The following is a 16,891-nucleotide window of genomic DNA, read 5'->3' as shown; positions in this document are numbered from 1 at the left end:
TCCCCCTCTTCTGCAATGATACCTGAGCCTTAAGTTCTGCAGTTCTTTTGTAAGTGTAACCATTGGGACTGGGTTCCACAACTGTATTTTTTTTGGTTGTAGTGTTCTATAGTGGTCCTCATCTGTTACAAAGAGAAGGTTACTTGAGGCATGAGTGCCACACTTATCTGTGGATATAAAGTCACATACTTAGAATGTAATTAGGGATGATGCTGTTTTTTTGTAAAGTGGTGGTTGTAGGTTCTACTGCAAGATCCTTGGCTTTACTAACTAGCCCTGAGTATTTGGCTAGGTTTTTAGTACCAGACATAATTACCTTCTTGTTAAAGTCCAATAGAGAGCTGTTTGTTACTGCCAAGTTGTGTGTGCCAGTACTGCATCCTTAAGGTTATGTGCTGTGCTAGTCATTGATGTGGCTCATAGCTGTCATAACCGGGTAGTACTATTGGTTCCTTGTTCCCTCCTTCAGAAGCTTGCACAGCACCATCTGCTATCATGAAAGCTGGTCCTCAGGGAGGAGGCTTTCAGGCCAGTTCTAGCTCAGGGGCCTCTGGACCCTGTGTCTCAAGTGCATGGTACACCTTCAGCAATAGGGACCTACCCAAGGTAGTAACAGTAGCCTATAATGTTCTGGGAGTCTCCCAGACAACCCTAACAACTCAAAAAAGGGATTCTCAGACCTTGTGTTAGGGGTTTTGTTAGATTGTCTTTGTTTCTGGGAGTTTCTTTATTTAAACTATGTATGTATACTTAAAAATATATTTTCACAATTTCATAAATGCATATATATATAGATATATATATGTCACCTCTCCCCCACTATCATCATCATCATCATCATCATCCCTTCTACTGCTGCTGGAAATACTTCTTGTCCTCTTGCCTAGTCTTTTCCCTACTTTAATGTCTCTATTTGTGTATCCACAGCATTTAATTCGGGTTGCTTTCATGGGCATCGGTGGGGAATAATTTATGTTAGCAAGGACAAATTACCAAAGGAAGTGATTTGAAAGTGATTTCATTCACTTACTTATTAAGATGTTTTCCTCTGTTTTGTTTGTTTGTGTTTTGGTGTGTGTGTTGCATTGCTATATGTGGGAAGTTTGTAGAATCTCTTCCACTATATTTAAAAAAATTTTCATAACATGAAATCTTGGTGTTTGGTATGTTCTATTTATTAAAGTTACCTAACACTGATTAGCTTCAGAGTCTGGAAACTATTGTTCACTCCTGGGAGTTTTTCTAAATTACCTTTACTTATTTTCATTTGTCAACTCTTGCTTTCTGGAATGTATATCTGATAAAAGATGCTGGCCTTTCATTTTCTTTCCTTACATTTTCCTATCTTACTTTTTTACTTAATCTTTTGAAATTGTTTTATTTTCCTCTGACTTTTCTGTCCTCATGCTCAAATATGTCTTTGTTTTGTTTGGGGAATGGCTCTGATGGTAGGGATGCATTCTTCTTTTTTTAGTGTATATTAATAGCTTTTGTCTTTAAGTGCTGATACCTTTTATCTTTAGGAAGATAATCAAAATGTTTTAAAGTGTCTCATTTCCTTTAATAGTTTGTTTTCTCCATTTTGCTTTAAAAGAGAAAAGGAGTTTTAGTCTTTTTCATTTAGAAACCTTCCTTCCCTCATTTTGTAAATCTGTTTTATTTAGGAATTGCAAGAAGTCAAAGAACTAAGCAAACTTCAAATATACAGAGATTTTGTACATCACAGGGTTCATCACTGGCTTCTTGGGCTAGTGAGTAGGATTGCTAGCTGAAAGGACAGAAGTCATTTTGTCGTTGTATTTGTTTCAGAAGTAGAACAAGTGCCTGCTATCACAGCGACACAGTGAGGGAAAGTGGTGAGGGTCACTAAGTCAGAAGTCGGTGTTTCAAAGGGGTGTGGACGGAGATTGGGAATGCTGGAACAGAGGAGCAATAAATGTACAATCCCATAATTCTAAAGATGTTTGACCCTTTACTCTTGCTCCTGCTTCAGTGAACAAACACTGGGAACTTGTAAGTGTGTGGGCTGAATTTATGAACTGAGTGTTACTTGTTCTTTGAGAAACCTCTCAACAGAATTCAGGTTATTTCTCTGGTATATTGGCATATTTTGGTACTCTGTGAAGGCAGCTGATGGGACTATCTCAAAACTTTCAGTATATGTAAATTCTCTTTGTCTCACAACTATCATCAGTGTCTCGTATTTATACTCCTTAACTGTGACATTACTAGTCTAGAAAAACCCTTTTCTTACTCTGGGGAATAAGCCATCAGTTTTGGGCATGATGTTGGTGAATTTGCTAAACTTGCCAGTTTTTTTTTATTAGTGTTTGTTTCAAGGATACTACTTTTCTTCTTTTTTTAATTTATTTTACAGTCTGGCCACAGTTTCCCTTCTTTCCTCTCCTTCCCTTCCCTCTCTTTACCTCCCCTCTGCTTACCCCTCTCCCCCAATCCACTCTTCTATTCAGGAAGGGGCAGGCCTCCTATGGTCTATCAAGTTGTGGTAAGACTAAGCACTTCCCTTGTACTGAGGCTGGGCAAGGCAACCCAGTATGAGGAATAGGCTCCCCAAAGCCAGCCAAAGCATTAGGGAGAGCCCTGCTCCTGTTGTTAGGAATTCCATAAGAAGACCAAGCTGCACAATTGTCACATATATGTAAAGGGCCTAGGTCAGTCCCATACAGGCTCCTTGATTGTTGATTCAGTCTCTTGAGTGCCTATGAGCCCAGGTTAAGGATATTATGTCTTAATTGTCTCTTGTTTGAATTATAAGATTTGTCATTGTTTCTTCTTGTTCTTCATTTTCTGTGGCTTCATATCTTTTCAAAAAGATTCTTTATTGTAGCTAAGGGAATAAAGGTTGTTGTTACAATTTCCTTGAGATACGTGTGTGTTTGTGTGTGTGTGTGTATAATATATATATATATATAATAGTATATAATATATATTATATATATGATTAGTTTTTAAAAATCAGTTACTTATTAGTACATGTATACTTAATGTAGAAGAGTAACTTTGCCTAGAGAAAGGCAAAAAAGGCAGTTTAGAGAAGCAAAAGTAGCTTTATCCTTCACTGAATAGATAAGTTTGCTGTTAGAAAATAATATTTCATTTGAATACTTCTGAGTCAGCTGCTGCTTTTTTTTGCAACCACTTCAAAGCCAAAAGTTTTTTTTGTTTTGTTTTGTTTTGTTTTTTTACTGTTTTTCAATGGTTCCATTTCATGGATGTATAGAGTTCAGAACTTAAATGTCATCTGATACAAAATTTAGGGAGTTATTTTAAAAATAACTGAGCATATAATGAACAGTTCATAATACATTGTTTTATTATTGATTTTATCTTTTTGTGTTGCATGCGCATATTTGTGGGTGTGTGTGTATGTGTGAATATGAAGGCCAGTTGTCTTTCTCCATTGTCTTCCACCTTCTGTTTTGAGTCAGAATCTCTCAGTGAACTTGGAGCTCCTTGATTGAACTAGGTTGGTTGGTCAGTGAGTTCCAGGGGTCCAGTCTCAGCAGCCTGTCCTACCTCCAGCACTGGAATTATAGACTTCCTTGCTCATCTTTTATATGGGTGTTGAGAATCTAAACTCAAGTCCTTGTGCATGCATAACAAGTACTTTTTTGACTGAGCTATCTCCACAGCCCGTAATTTTTAAAGTTATAGAGTGTGTCCCAAATGTCCAGATAATGTGAGGCCTGGAGGGAATAGAAAGGGTCCCAAACACTGGATGACTGTGTATAGTTTATTTCCCAATGGAACACTGAGGAGTGAGAGTGCCGTTATGTTACACCAGGGCCTGAGTATCACCTGGGATTTTCTGCAGGTGGAAGGACATTCTTCAGTAGTTTCATCCGCTGATGATAAGTGACAAGTTGGAGGAAAGAGTCAAAGCAGTAGCATAGTAGGATTTTATTTTGACTGGGGAACTTTAAAAGAAATTGATTCATGTGAAGTTGATTTAGAGGAACAAGATAAGTATAGTTTTATGCTTCTATTTTGAATTTTAATGAAATTGCTTTTCTGTTTAGTGAATTTTTAAAGTTTGTTTTTTTGGTTTTTTTGTGTTTTTTTTCCCCCCAGTTTTTTTTTTTTTTTTTCTGTGTGTTTTTCCTTTCTCTAGAAGATTTGTATCAGACTCAGGGAAAAGGGGGAAAATCAAATTTAATAGATTCCACTAGGAGCACTGTTAAGGAAGTTTCTTTCCTTTTTTTTAAAAAAATATTTTCCTTATACATTTTTCTCAGATTAAGTTACTGATTCATTTGGCAGTCTGTATGTGGTACACTGGTGTAAACTTTAATTTCTTCTTTAGGAATAGTGTAGGGACTGGAGATGTTTGTAGGTAACTCTGTTTTAGAGTGCTTACCTACCTAGCATGCAGAAACGTGGGTTTTAGTTGTGCTAACAGCCTATTAAGCCTCAGCATGTAAAAGTGAAGGCAAGAGGATCAACTTCAAGGGACATCTTGGAGTTTAAGGCTAGCCTTAGGCTATAGGAGACTAGTCTCACCTAAAAAAATAGCTTCAAAGTAAAAGGAAAATATATTAAAATGGAGATTGGAAGTCTTTAGCAGTTATTTCTTGAAACAACAGATATTGTTTAGGATACATGGTTCCATTTGCATTTAAGACTTTATTGGCATTTGGGCTTATAATGGCAATTGGACATAACTTGGTTTTATATAATTAGAAATATTTGCTATTTAGGAATATGAGATAATCTTTAAGCATTTATTAGTGGTAATAGTTTCTCATTTTGGTTACTTTGATTTCCATCTTTTACTTTGTATAGAAAAGATAATTGCAAATTAGATGAGTCTGAAGTTTGCATTTCTATTTCTTCTGCCAGAATTCAAGAGATTCTCATGAATGTAATTAACATTAAATTATATATATTAATGTATATGTGATCATCATGAGTAGCTATCAGTAAATTGTTGCTGTTACGATAAGGTAAGTTTCATAGTTCAGAATGAAGAAGCAATATATTCTAATCTCTACTGAAATAAAAGCACACAGCAAATAGCTAAGTTTTTATTTTATTTTTATTTTATTTTTTCTCTTATGATAGAACAAGTAAGAAGTTTGCGACAAAGCACTATTGCCAAGCGTTCAAATGCAGCGCCTCTAAGCACAAAAAAGCCACCTGGGAAGACTGTATCCACCCCTAAAGTAGGGGTGAGACCATCAGAGAGAAGTCACAGTAAAGAAGAGCTTCATACATCTCTGAAATCTGAATACCCCAAGGAGAATAGAAGGAGTAGCCGGCATGCTGAGCCAGTCAATGTGGTGCCAGAAGTCTCAGCATCTTCTGTTGATTCTTCAGTGTCGCCTTGTGTTAAAATGAAGGATGAAGCTGAATTGGATCCCAAGAGTACATGTGATAACCAGGGGGAAGTAAATGTGCCATCTCATGAGTTAAATTGTCCACTTCTTTCAGAGACTTGTGATAGTATAGAAGAAAAGAAAAATGAAGTTTTGATGGAATGTAAACCTAAGAGTGATCATAGCCCATTGTTTAAGTTTTCAGATAAGGAAGATGAACAGAATGATCTTGTTTCAGGTGAAATGGATGACACTATTGAAGATAGGGGTGCAATGGGAAAACTTGAACAAGAATTAGAGGAGATAAAGCTACCCTGTGAAGATGACCAGATGACTGAGGAACCTGTATCTTCTGATGTGTCTAGTGACTCTTTCTGTACAGATAAAAATAAGACAGAAAAGAATGAACTGGCTGAATGTAATTTGGAATTGAAGAATACCGTAGGTATTGTTGAAAAAGCTGAAGACTGTCTTCCAAGAAATCAAATGGAAACATCAGGATATTGTGAGGACATGGGATCTAATGATGTTCAATTACAGAGTACAGAGTTTAATAAATCAAATTTGGAGGAGGTTGATACTTGTGCATTTGAACCAGAAACTAGTACTTTGGAAAACACTATTTGTGATGTTCCCGACAAAAATTCAAAGCAGTTGAATATTACTCAAAGTATTAAAATAGATTCTCATGAAACAGCAGATCTTCAGGATGATATAAGTGGTTTAGAACCCAAAAATGTAAAATCTAAGCACTTAAAATCTACAGCTCATTCTAAACAAAGTGTGACCACAGAGACGCCAAGAAAAGCTGCTGCAGTGAAGCACGAAGTCGTTCAGAGCAGAACTAAACCTAATGTCAAGAGTGTGAAGCGGAACGCTGACCAGCGAGAGCACCAGCATGATTTTCAGAGGCCGGCCAAAGTGAGGAAAGGACAACTTGATAAGGAGTCAAAGAGTCTGAGTTGTAATTCTGGGGTTAAGTCTGTGAAAAGCCAGTATCATTTTGTATTGAAAAAAACCTCACAGGATCAAAATGTAATGCAAGTTTCCAAACCTTTAACTCATTCTCTTAGTGATAAGCTTCATGGTCACTCTGGCTGCTCTACGGAGCCTCATCACCCTGCACAAACTGGACACTTGGTGCATTCCAGCCAGAAACAGAGCCATAAGCCTCAACCGCAGGCACCAGTGAAGGTCACTAGCCATGTGAAGGATGAGCATGAGCATCCAGGCAGTGAGCATCTTAAGGAGGAGGATAAACTGAAACTTAAAAAACCAGAGAAAAACCTACAGCCTCGCCAAAGGAGAAGCAGTCGAAGTTTTTCTCTGGATGAGCCACCTTTGTTCATTCCAGACAACATAGCTACTGTAAAAAAAGAAGGGTCAGATCAAACCTCCTCAGTTGAAAGCAAATATATGTGGACTCCCAGCAAGCAATGTGGGTTTTGTAAAAAACCACATGGCAACAGGTGTGTGTGCGTGTGTATGTGTGTATGGATGTGTATACTGAGAAGCTTGTAGGGTGAGGATTGAGATCAGTGTGATAACTTTCTAATATGAAAAGTAATTATTTGATATACAAGACTTCTAAAAGCCCCATACCATTCCTGGATAAATGATAGAAACCTGGAGCCACTGAATTTACAATCAGATCATCATAGGATATTTTTAAAAAGCTTAGTCTGACCAATAGCTTATATGCATGTACATGTTTTATCATTGTAACCAGTTATGATTTAATGTTACTGCATCTGATAAAATTCAAAACCCTTATGCTAATCAGAATTGTCATACTGCCTCAGGACTGGAGGTTATCTGTCATTTTATTTGACTGCAGAAGAACTAGTAATAAAGTGTGAAGGTCATAATGGAATTGCTAGTTTTCTTTCGAAGCTGTTTTTTTTTTTTTAAATGATGCACTTTAAACCCAACCACTATCATTTCAAAATGAACAAATTTGAGCTGGGAACTAAAAGCAACCTAGATGAATTTTGTATCTGTTATGGAATAGACTGAAAATGTTTTTGGAAAGTTTTAGTAGTTTAAAGAATTTGTGAGTTGTAATCTTTGAAAATTTTAGAGTTGACTTTACCACTACTATTATCATGGGTTGCTTTAGACTCCATTTCTAGTAGCGTATGACAGTGCCCATCCTCAGTGTGTTTTCATTTACTGTCTTCTTTGACAGAGTACAAAGAAGAAATGAAGTTTCTACTGTAGTTGCTACTATAGGTGGTGCTGAGCAAGTATTCACGTTGCTCTTGGGACTTCTGTCAACAGTTATACATTAAAGAGAAAATAAAACGTGGACAAGTAAAGTGACAGTTACCTTTCTACTCTGTCAGCTCACATAAGAAAGACACTGAATTTAGAGAGGCAATCAATAAATGATGTTGTGTACATCATTTTAATTGGAGAGGAAAGGGGAAGTTTTAGGGTTTTTAAATCAGATTTTATGCCAGAGAGTTGCTTTAAATTTTTTTGTTTGTTTTGAGACAGAGCCTGTAGCAGAGCCTGTTTTGAAACTCAGTATGTAACATGTGCTGTCCTTGATCTTGGAGTGGTCTTCTTGACTCAGCTTTTATGTACTAAAATTGTTCATATCCTATTTTAATGTCAGGAAGTACTTTTTAAAAGTATTTTCTTGTTCTTCTAATGTTTGAATATAATGCTACCTTTATCCCAGTTACATATTTCTAATGGCTTTTATGTTCATGATACATTTACATCTTCTAAAAGAAACATACTCTTCAGATCTCAGAGACTTAAGGATTAAATTGTGCTTTCTCTTGTCCTTTTAATAAAAGCCAGCCCTTTGTCTCTTCGTATCTTCCAAATTTCATGGCACTTATGTGTTTATGAGTCATGGGTTAGAAAACTTAGCAACAACTTCGGCATAAGAGTTAGAACCGGTGTCCAGTATGCTACAGTTACTTTTTAATAGATAAATTTTGTCTAATGGCCTAGTCTTGAGGAATCTACCCAAGCTCTTTAGTTTAGTGGTGGCTGTCACTTCATAGCATCAGCAGTTAATTTTGTAAAGGAAAGGTTACATATTCTGGTTATTTTTTTTTTTAGTGTAATTTTTGAACCTGCCTTATAAAATATGGACTTTATTTGCTTTAGTCTGGAATACAGCTTAGAATGTTAGCTGGGGGGACTGGGATGTTGACCCTCTGTAATTGATCTTGATGATGTACATTGGAAACAGTTTCTAAATTAGTTCTTCAGACACCTTCAGTAATTTTTTTTCAGTCTGTGAATAAAGAAACCTAAGTAATTGGTTGTTTTTATTTATTAGCTTCACCACTATACTGTTACATTGTCCTTTCATTCATTGAATACATAAAGCATGCTTTTCACAGTTTGTAACTTTCCACATTTAATGTACATGTAAAAGTATAGATTTACTAGGAAAGTATATAGAGTGTCTGATTTTATATATTAGTCACACTTGTGACAGTAGAGTTAATCAGTATTTTACACAAATTGCAACTGGAGTTAGCTTCTTATAAATATGTCCCATTGAATATTATGATTTGTATGAACAATTCTTCATGGCATAATATCCTAACATTCTTATGTTCTAGAGACAGTAGTTCTTTTAATATAGTACATTTTTTCTTAAATTTATTTTCCTGATGCAGACATGTATCAAAATTATTCAATATGAGACCTTTGTTTATTTTTACTTAAATATGAATTTAGAACCTTTTCATTAGAAGGAATTTTGAGTGGAAATTATCTTAGTCTCTTCCTATTATCTACCTTGGGTTTCTCTTTCCTCCTTTGTTAGGAAGATGTTTTATAACTTTAATTTGTAATGCATTTTCTTGACCCTAATTGTAAACTGGACAAAATTTCAAAAACAAGGAGCAAAAAGTCTACATAACAACATTAATTCATAGTGTTATATTCAGAAAAGAACACTTAGTTCTGAGGACATAATTCATTAGAATAAGTAATTTTGGTTTTCTCATTTTAAGTTTTGTAGACTATTTTTCTTTGCAGACTAGGTTTACTATTAAGGAGATTTAATGTTTATGTGAAATAGAATCTTCAGTTTAGAAGAGTGAGTTTGTACGTAGTGATAATACGTTCTGGGCTGTCGCTTCTATGACCTAATAGAACTGTAGACCTAGTAGACCTAATAGAACCTGTAACACCTTCAGTGTTAATTTGTGACCCACCACTTTTTATTTGTTGTGACTGCAGGTGTCCTTGGAATTAATTCTATAATTTACTTTAACAACTGAAGTTTTCTGAGAATTTTTTTTCTGGCTCATACCAAAAAGAATTAAAATTAGAAATAGTTGCTTTCTATTAATTTTCAGTAACGGATTTTTGTCTTCATTGTCTGTTTGTATGTTAACATATAGTAAGAAAAAACAATGAGTATTGCTACATTTTTCCACTTAACTAACTCATACTGATTTACCCGAGTTAACTGATTTAGAAACTCTAAATTATGGAATTTATTTTTGCACAGAAACTTACTATTTTCCATAAAGAAACTTCTCTTGTTACTCAGAAATTCAAGGATAGGACAAGAAATGTAATAATAGTTGTTTATTGCCCCACTGCTATGGATTCTGAGCTCTGCTTCCTAAATCTGCCCCCTTGTCCTTGTATCTTTAAAGCAGCATGATAGCCATGAAGAAGGAAAGGTCCCTCGTCCATCCATCTCTAACCCTCTTCTCTCCCATTCCCTGTTTATGTCCTGTCTTTATAGAAATAGTTTTTTTTTTTTAAATTCATGGTATTTAGATTGACTTTAGAAATTGGTGTTAACAGTTGTAATTGACTATATTAGATTTCTCCCACCCTCCACAACCCCAAATGCTGGCTGGGAGTTTGGTTTTTTTTAACCATTTTTTTTGTTTGTTTTTGTAGAAAGTTTTTATTTTAATGCATTGTTTTTAAAAGCAAACCTAAGATCACATCTTTAGATGACAAGAGATTTGTTTCAAAATACATCAACATTTGAGTGTAGGCCTTTCCAAAGTAAACTTGAAATCAGTTGTGATGAAATAATTTGATAAATTTTATGATCATAAATCAGTGAGATGGCCTGGTTATGTTTCACTTTACAGTGTTATATAATCTGACATTTAAGATGGAACCATTGCAGGCTTGCCTTGAAGTCAATGCAACTGTGGTTGTAGAAGAGAAGTGACCAGTTTTCTTTCAGAATCTCAAAGCTGTTTATATTAGACAGTTGGTTTCAGGAAATAGCAATGTGTGTACTTTGTATGGAGTAAGGACAGAACATTAAGGTATTAAAAATGAAAGAATTCTTCAAAATCCCTACCCTGTGGAAGAGCTACGTCATTTGAAACATCACAAAATCATCAAAAATCTCAAACAGAAACTTTCTTACAAATGTTACCTTGTTTAAATGCTCTCTCATCTTATGAAGAAAAGTATTTTTTTATCCTTATTCTTCAAACCAAGAGCATCATAGGGAAAGTGAAGGCTGACAGCACTGGCAGCAGACATAACCATGGAGGATGAGTGGCCAGTTGTACTAGTTTCCTTATAGCAGCAGTAGTTGGGCAGACAGGAATGCACACAGGAGAAAAAGAATAAGAAGCCACTGTAGACGAATGGATGGATTTGGTACCACTTTTAAAACACCTAAATGTATGAATTTTGTTATTTCCAACATGAAAATAGGAACTTGGGTGTTTTTAAGAGTTGGGTCATGTCACCTAGGCTAATTTTCAGCATTCCATCTGTTAGACCACCACACATACTTTAAAAAAAGAAGGGCATGTTTGGTGGTGCCACTCTAACAAATTCAGTGCCACAAAGTGCTAACATGATAAAAGGCTATCCCTAAGTCTTTCAGATACCATGAATTGCCGGAGTGAAAGAGGAAAAGGGGATGAAATCTGAATATGCAAGTGAGCTGATAGTATTGCTGCTTATGTGGTCATGTCTGATTTGCCACTTTGTTCCTAAGTAGTTGCAAATATTCTTTAGGTGAATGACCGGGCAGCGGTGGTGGCACACACCTTTAATTCCAGAACTCTGAGGCAGAGGCAGGTGGATCTCTGTGAGTTCGAGGCCAGCCTGGTCTACAGAGTCAACGCCAAGACAGGCTCCAAAGCTGCACAGAGAAACCCTGTCTCAAAAAACCAAAAAAAATAAATTTAAAAAATTAAATGTCACATCTTTAGGTGAATGACAATTTTTTAAATTAAAACTTCACACTGGATTTGACTACTGATTCATGATGTGATTTCCTAGGTAGAATGCAATAAAGGAAAAAAATTTCCACATTTGAAATAAAACCTAAATGTGAATGCGTCTATGTTAAGAGTATTGTTTTTCGGGAAATAAGGTGATAACTTCAAACACATGGGCATTGACTAAGAAATCCCACTCCCAAAAGTAAACAGATTTCTTCAGCTGAATCAGTTTGACACTTTGGACCAGAATGAAGAATGATTCAGGTTACATACTGGCTAGTAAGAATGAAAGAGACTTTCTTCTATGTTTTTTTTCCTTTTTAAACATTTTTTTAGTCAAACCCCCCAGTTTTCTGTATGATATCAGCTCTAGGATGGATTGAGGATAAGATCTCACACCTTGCCCTTGTCACTGTTTCTGTTTTTGCTTGCTTTTACGGTGTTTTTGTACTATGGGAGATTAGTTTTCACCCGAAACCAACTTGCGTCCTCATTTCTATCATCCCCTAGTGTCTTCTATCTGTTCTAGAGCGGAGACTCTCCTGATTTAAAAGTTATATTTTCATGGGATATTCCTTCAGAACTTCCTTCATGTTGAACTGTTGCATACATGGAAAGTAGGAGCAGTAGCTAGATACTGTTTTCACTTGAATACTGTTTTTAATAACTTACTTTTCTGCTCCCCTCAGGTTTATGGTTGGCTGTGGGAGATGTGACGACTGGTTTCATGGTGACTGTGTTGGCTTAAGTCTTTCCCAAGCACAACAAATGGGAGAGGAAGACAAAGAGTATGTTTGTGTAAGATGTTGTGCTGAAGAAGATAAAAAGACTGACATATTAGACACAGATATTTTGGAAGACCAAACTACAGTTGAAGCCCACAGTGAAGAGAAAACCATGGAGTGTGAAAAGCTTGGGTCGTCGAAGCACATGGTAGCCAATGATAAAAGCAAATACATGAATGATACTGTAAAGCACAAGGTCAAAATTTTAAAACGGGTAAGCTTTCCAAAAAGTACATTTATTATTTCAGAAGCTTTATATGGACCTAAATGAGTTTCAAAAACTTCTCTTTCGGGTTTATTACAATGTACATCCTTATTTTTTCATAAGACTGAGTTGAATTTAAGTTTTTTGGGGGACAATTTTGCTGAAAAATAGGGACTTTGGCATTTTCAGCTTTTTTGTGCTAAGCTGTAGTTTTATATTTGATTTTTTTTTTACAGTGTTTGTGACTGTGTAACTGAGTACAAATTATGTTTACAAAGTTTTTTAAACAACTTTTCAATCTAAATACTGATTTTTTTTTTAGGTGAACCATTTTATATTTTCTTTAAGAATTAAAAAAAATATAATCTTTGATTTCATTTGCTTGGTAGTCACTCCTCCCACTTCCACTGTTGAACTGTAGACTTTTAAAGGTTTATTTTCCCTGATCCTTTTTATCATTTATTTATTTGTTTGTTTGTTTAGAAGCGGGTAGGGGTGTTCTCTGTGTAACAGCTCTGGCTGTCCAGGAACAAACTTTGTAGATCAGGCCGGCCTTTAACTCACAGATATCCACCGGTCTCTGCCTTCTGGGTGCTGGAATTAAAGGCATGCACCACCATCACCTGGCCCTAATGTGACTTTTTGAACAGCCTTCTAAAAGTATTTTTTAAACAAATTCTAAAATACATATTTAAAAGAAGAAAAATATAAAGGTGCATTGTTCTATCCAGTTTTTCTTTGATTACCAGTGATTTTTCTTATTCCTGATTTATAGTAGAATCCTGATGAGGAAAAAAATGTAGTGGCAATAAGTGTATATAAATAAGCAAATGTCATCTAAAAGGCAAAGAAAACACTGATTTTTAGAAGCTGAAGGAAACACTGGAAGCCTTTGGTCTAGCCATTTAGATCTGTTAGTAAGCCACACATTGCTTGGGGAGAAGCTGCAGCTTCTGTTTTCAAAAGATGGTGAGGAAGCAGAGCTCTGGTAGAAAGGTCTGCAGTTGAGCTGGCATCGAACTCTGCAGTTCCCGAGCACAGCCAGGCTTTCTACTGTGCAGGGAAGGTATTTCACCAGAGTCTGGGCGTCTCTTGATGGCCTCCTCAATGGTTTACTGACTCAGCTCTGTCACACACTTCTTTTTTTGTCTAATCTTGGTTGATTTCCATTTTGTCAAATCTTTTTGACATTTAACATTTCTCTCTGACAGGATGTTTGGAGAGTTAGGTTTTCTTGGTTAACATAAAGTTAGTTGACAATATGGCTGAGTGCTATATTAGTATTTACAGTATGTTCTCTGAAAACTTCTATATGTTATTATTATTTAACAACTGTTGGTTGTTAAATTTGTGTACAGTTTCTTGTCTATCTGGAAATATGTCTTAATGTATTGTCTTTTTATCTTTCTTACTTGAAAAGACATTATAGAACATTAACATTGTTAATGTTTTCAGAAATTCTTTAAGTTGGTCTGAATTTATAGATGTGTGCCGCATTCAGCCCGTCTTTGCTCGTCTTTCTTTTTGATGGTGAACTCTATTCTTTGTCCACCCTTTTTGTTTTATTTTAAATTTTTTGAGACAGGGTCTCTATGTAGTCCTGGCTGTCCTAGAACTTGTATGTAAATCAGGCTGCCCTCAAACTCACAGATCTGCTTGCCTCTGTTCCCAAGTACTGTTATTAAAGACATGTTCTACCACACCTGGCTGATGGTGAACTCCTGAATCTTTGGATCAGTCTGGTAATTTACAGTGTCTGCTTCTCACATCACCAGATTTCTGTGTTGAACTATTTATTGTATTTTTGTTGTATGCTAGGAATGTTATTACCAGACCTGTGACAGTGAAACATGTTACTGGGGCTAGGGAGATGGCTCAGCAATTAAGAGCACTGGCTGTTTTTTTAGAGGAGCCAGGTATAATGCCTAGTGTCCACATGGTGGCTCACAGTGGAGCTGTGGGCTCTGACATCTCTTCAAGCCTCCAAGGCATGGTATATGCATGTGGTGCACTTATATGCACAGCAAAGCATAAATAAAAATTTTGAGGATTCCTACATTAAAGAAAATATCATGTTTCCACATTTTGTATTTTGTTTATCTGTACATGGTTATTCTCCCTGTTTTTCAAGATTAGTGTAATGTAATTAATTTCTCTTATCTGAGAAGTCTTTTTTCACTAGAAATTATTTGTAAGTTTCAATTTAGGAACCAAGTAGCAAGTACTAGTGATGGTACCCAGGGAGTACAAATGGCTTGTTGACATAGTGTGACTGATTTTTTAGAAGTACTGACAAATGCAGATGCTCAGTGTCTGTATTCTCCACAGTCACTGCCTTCATTTTACAGCCAACTGAGGACCTTACCACCTGATCTGTCATTCATTTTTTCAGTTTATTTTTGTGTGTCTTAAAACAGTTCAGATGTTTGATGACTGAAAATTGTTTCCTCTCTACAGCTTGTGTGTTAGATTTAGTTTCTTCCACTTATATATTATTGCGGTTTCTCTTATGTGGTAGTTTTCATTTTAATGAAATAAATCCCATTTTCCAGGAGTCTGGTGAGGGAAAATCTTCATCTGATAGTAGAGATAATGAAATTAAAAAATGGCAGCTAGCTCCTCTTCGGAAGTTGGGACAACCAGTTTTACCTCGGAGATCATCAGATGAAAAAAGTGAAAAAATACACAAAGAATCTACAACTGTTACTTGCACAGTAGAAAAAGCATCAAAATCAGGTAATGACTACTAAGAATTATGTACCATATATTTAGTTTATTTTACAGGTTAGTTTATCATGGAAATTTTTTTTTCAATGAACATTTTAATGACAGTTAACAACAGCTCACAACTATCTGTAACTTGAGTTCTAGGGGATTTAACACTCTCCTACCAATGTACTTAAAAAAATAGATAATAAAGTAAAATATTTTTGCCAGGCGGTGATGGCACATGCCTTTCATCCCAGCACTCGAGAGGCAGGTCGATCTCTTGAGTTCGAAGCCAGCCTGGTCTACAGAGTGACTTGCAGGAGAGCCAGAGCTACACAGAGAAGCCCTGTCTCAAAAATAAAATAAAATAAAAAATAAATTGACTATATTTGTAATGAAAAACATTGCTCTAAACTTAGGGGATACTAGTGAAGCTAGAAGACCTTAGCCCCATCTTCCTGGCCTTTAAGTATTAGTGGAAGGAGACAGACAAGAAACTGACAAGTAAGAAAACGGTATCAGAAGCTTTAAGAAAAAGTGTGGAAATGAGATGCAGAGTCCCAGTTGGGGAGAGAGAACCAGGGGGACTGATTTAGGAGGGAGATAACTTGTGAAATTTGGAGAGTATAAAACACTGAAGGAGAGATATAAGGTCAGGAGCAGTGTATGTAGACTTCGGAATAGGCTAGTACTAGAAGGCAGGTTCAAGGAAATTATGGAAGATGGTTCAGTTTATTTTCAATATGTGTGAAACCTTTGGATTTTGTGCTTGGGAGTAAAAGATGACCTTAATAGTTTGGTCTGTAGGCCGGTAGGGAGGGAGGAGGACACTCATAGCAGTGTCCTGTAAAAGAAAGGAGAGTGGCTTGTTGCACAGGTGCAGCAGACATAATGAAAATGTTCAAGTTGAGATGACTTTTACAGTAAGTTAACACAGAATTTGACAGGGGATTAGTTATAGGCAGATGAAGGAAGTGGGGATGATTGGATAGAATTTTAGTTTCATTTAATGAGATAAGAAAGAAAAAGACTTGAAGGAATATTTAAAAAGTTGTGGCTTTAATCATTAGAACTTTGAACATTGATTAGATATCCAGAGCTGTTGTATGAATTTGGAACACATCAATCCATAGCTATTATTTAATCAAAGATTTAATAAAAAAACAGCTGTAGAAATTTCCACAATGGACAGGCTGTGTAGTCAGGGTTTTCCCATCCCACAGCCGCTCTCAAGTAAACATACTGAGACTTACATTAATTATAAATGCTTGACTTATTATTATTATAAATGCTCAGACTTATTACATATACATCTGCATTAATACTGTTACACTCAAGTTTCTGGTCCCCAGTGAATTCTTGAAGCCGGATTTTTGATGCAAATTACATGAGGGTTTTTTAATAATATTCAAGTTTAAGTTTTGACCAACACCTTTCCAGCACCCAGCATGGGGGGAGGAGAAAGTGTGTCAGGGAGCCCTGGGAGTGTAGAACTTTTAAAGGGGAAATGCTGTAATCACGGAGTTCATGTCCTGTCATCTTGGGATTAGGTAAGAAGGACATAGGATAAGGTAGTTTCTGAAACCATTGGATGGTTTTTGGGCAAAAACCTAACAAAGAGCCATAAATTACTGACAAGGTATCTTCGAGGACAAGATGCCT

The 16,891-nt window shown here is 36.0% G+C and overlaps 1 protein-coding gene across 5 annotated transcripts in view; it reads left to right on the top strand.

Annotated features, from left to right (window-relative positions):
• Positions 1-16,891, top strand: part of Phf3 (PHD finger protein 3) — a 74,421-nt gene that overhangs the window by 32,236 nt on the left and 25,294 nt on the right. For 4 of the 5 annotated variants that reach the window (XM_038342065.1, XM_038342068.1, XM_038342066.1 and 1 more), the window contains 3 exons: positions 5,083-6,805; positions 12,220-12,529; positions 15,073-15,256. In XM_038342065.1, coding sequence (XP_038197993.1) covers positions 5,083-6,805; positions 12,220-12,529; positions 15,073-15,256 — 2,217 coding nt within the window. The remainder of the gene's footprint in view (positions 1-5,082; positions 6,806-12,219; positions 12,530-15,072; positions 15,257-16,891) is intronic. The other variant, XM_038342069.1, reaches the window with a different exon arrangement.

This window comes from Arvicola amphibius, chromosome 9 (genome assembly GCF_903992535.2).
Source record: "Arvicola amphibius chromosome 9, mArvAmp1.2, whole genome shotgun sequence".
In the NCBI taxonomy this organism is placed as follows: Eukaryota; Metazoa; Chordata; class Mammalia; order Rodentia; family Cricetidae; genus Arvicola; species Arvicola amphibius.
Note: the sequence above shows the minus strand (reverse complement) of the source record. Positions and strands in the feature narration are given on the sequence as shown.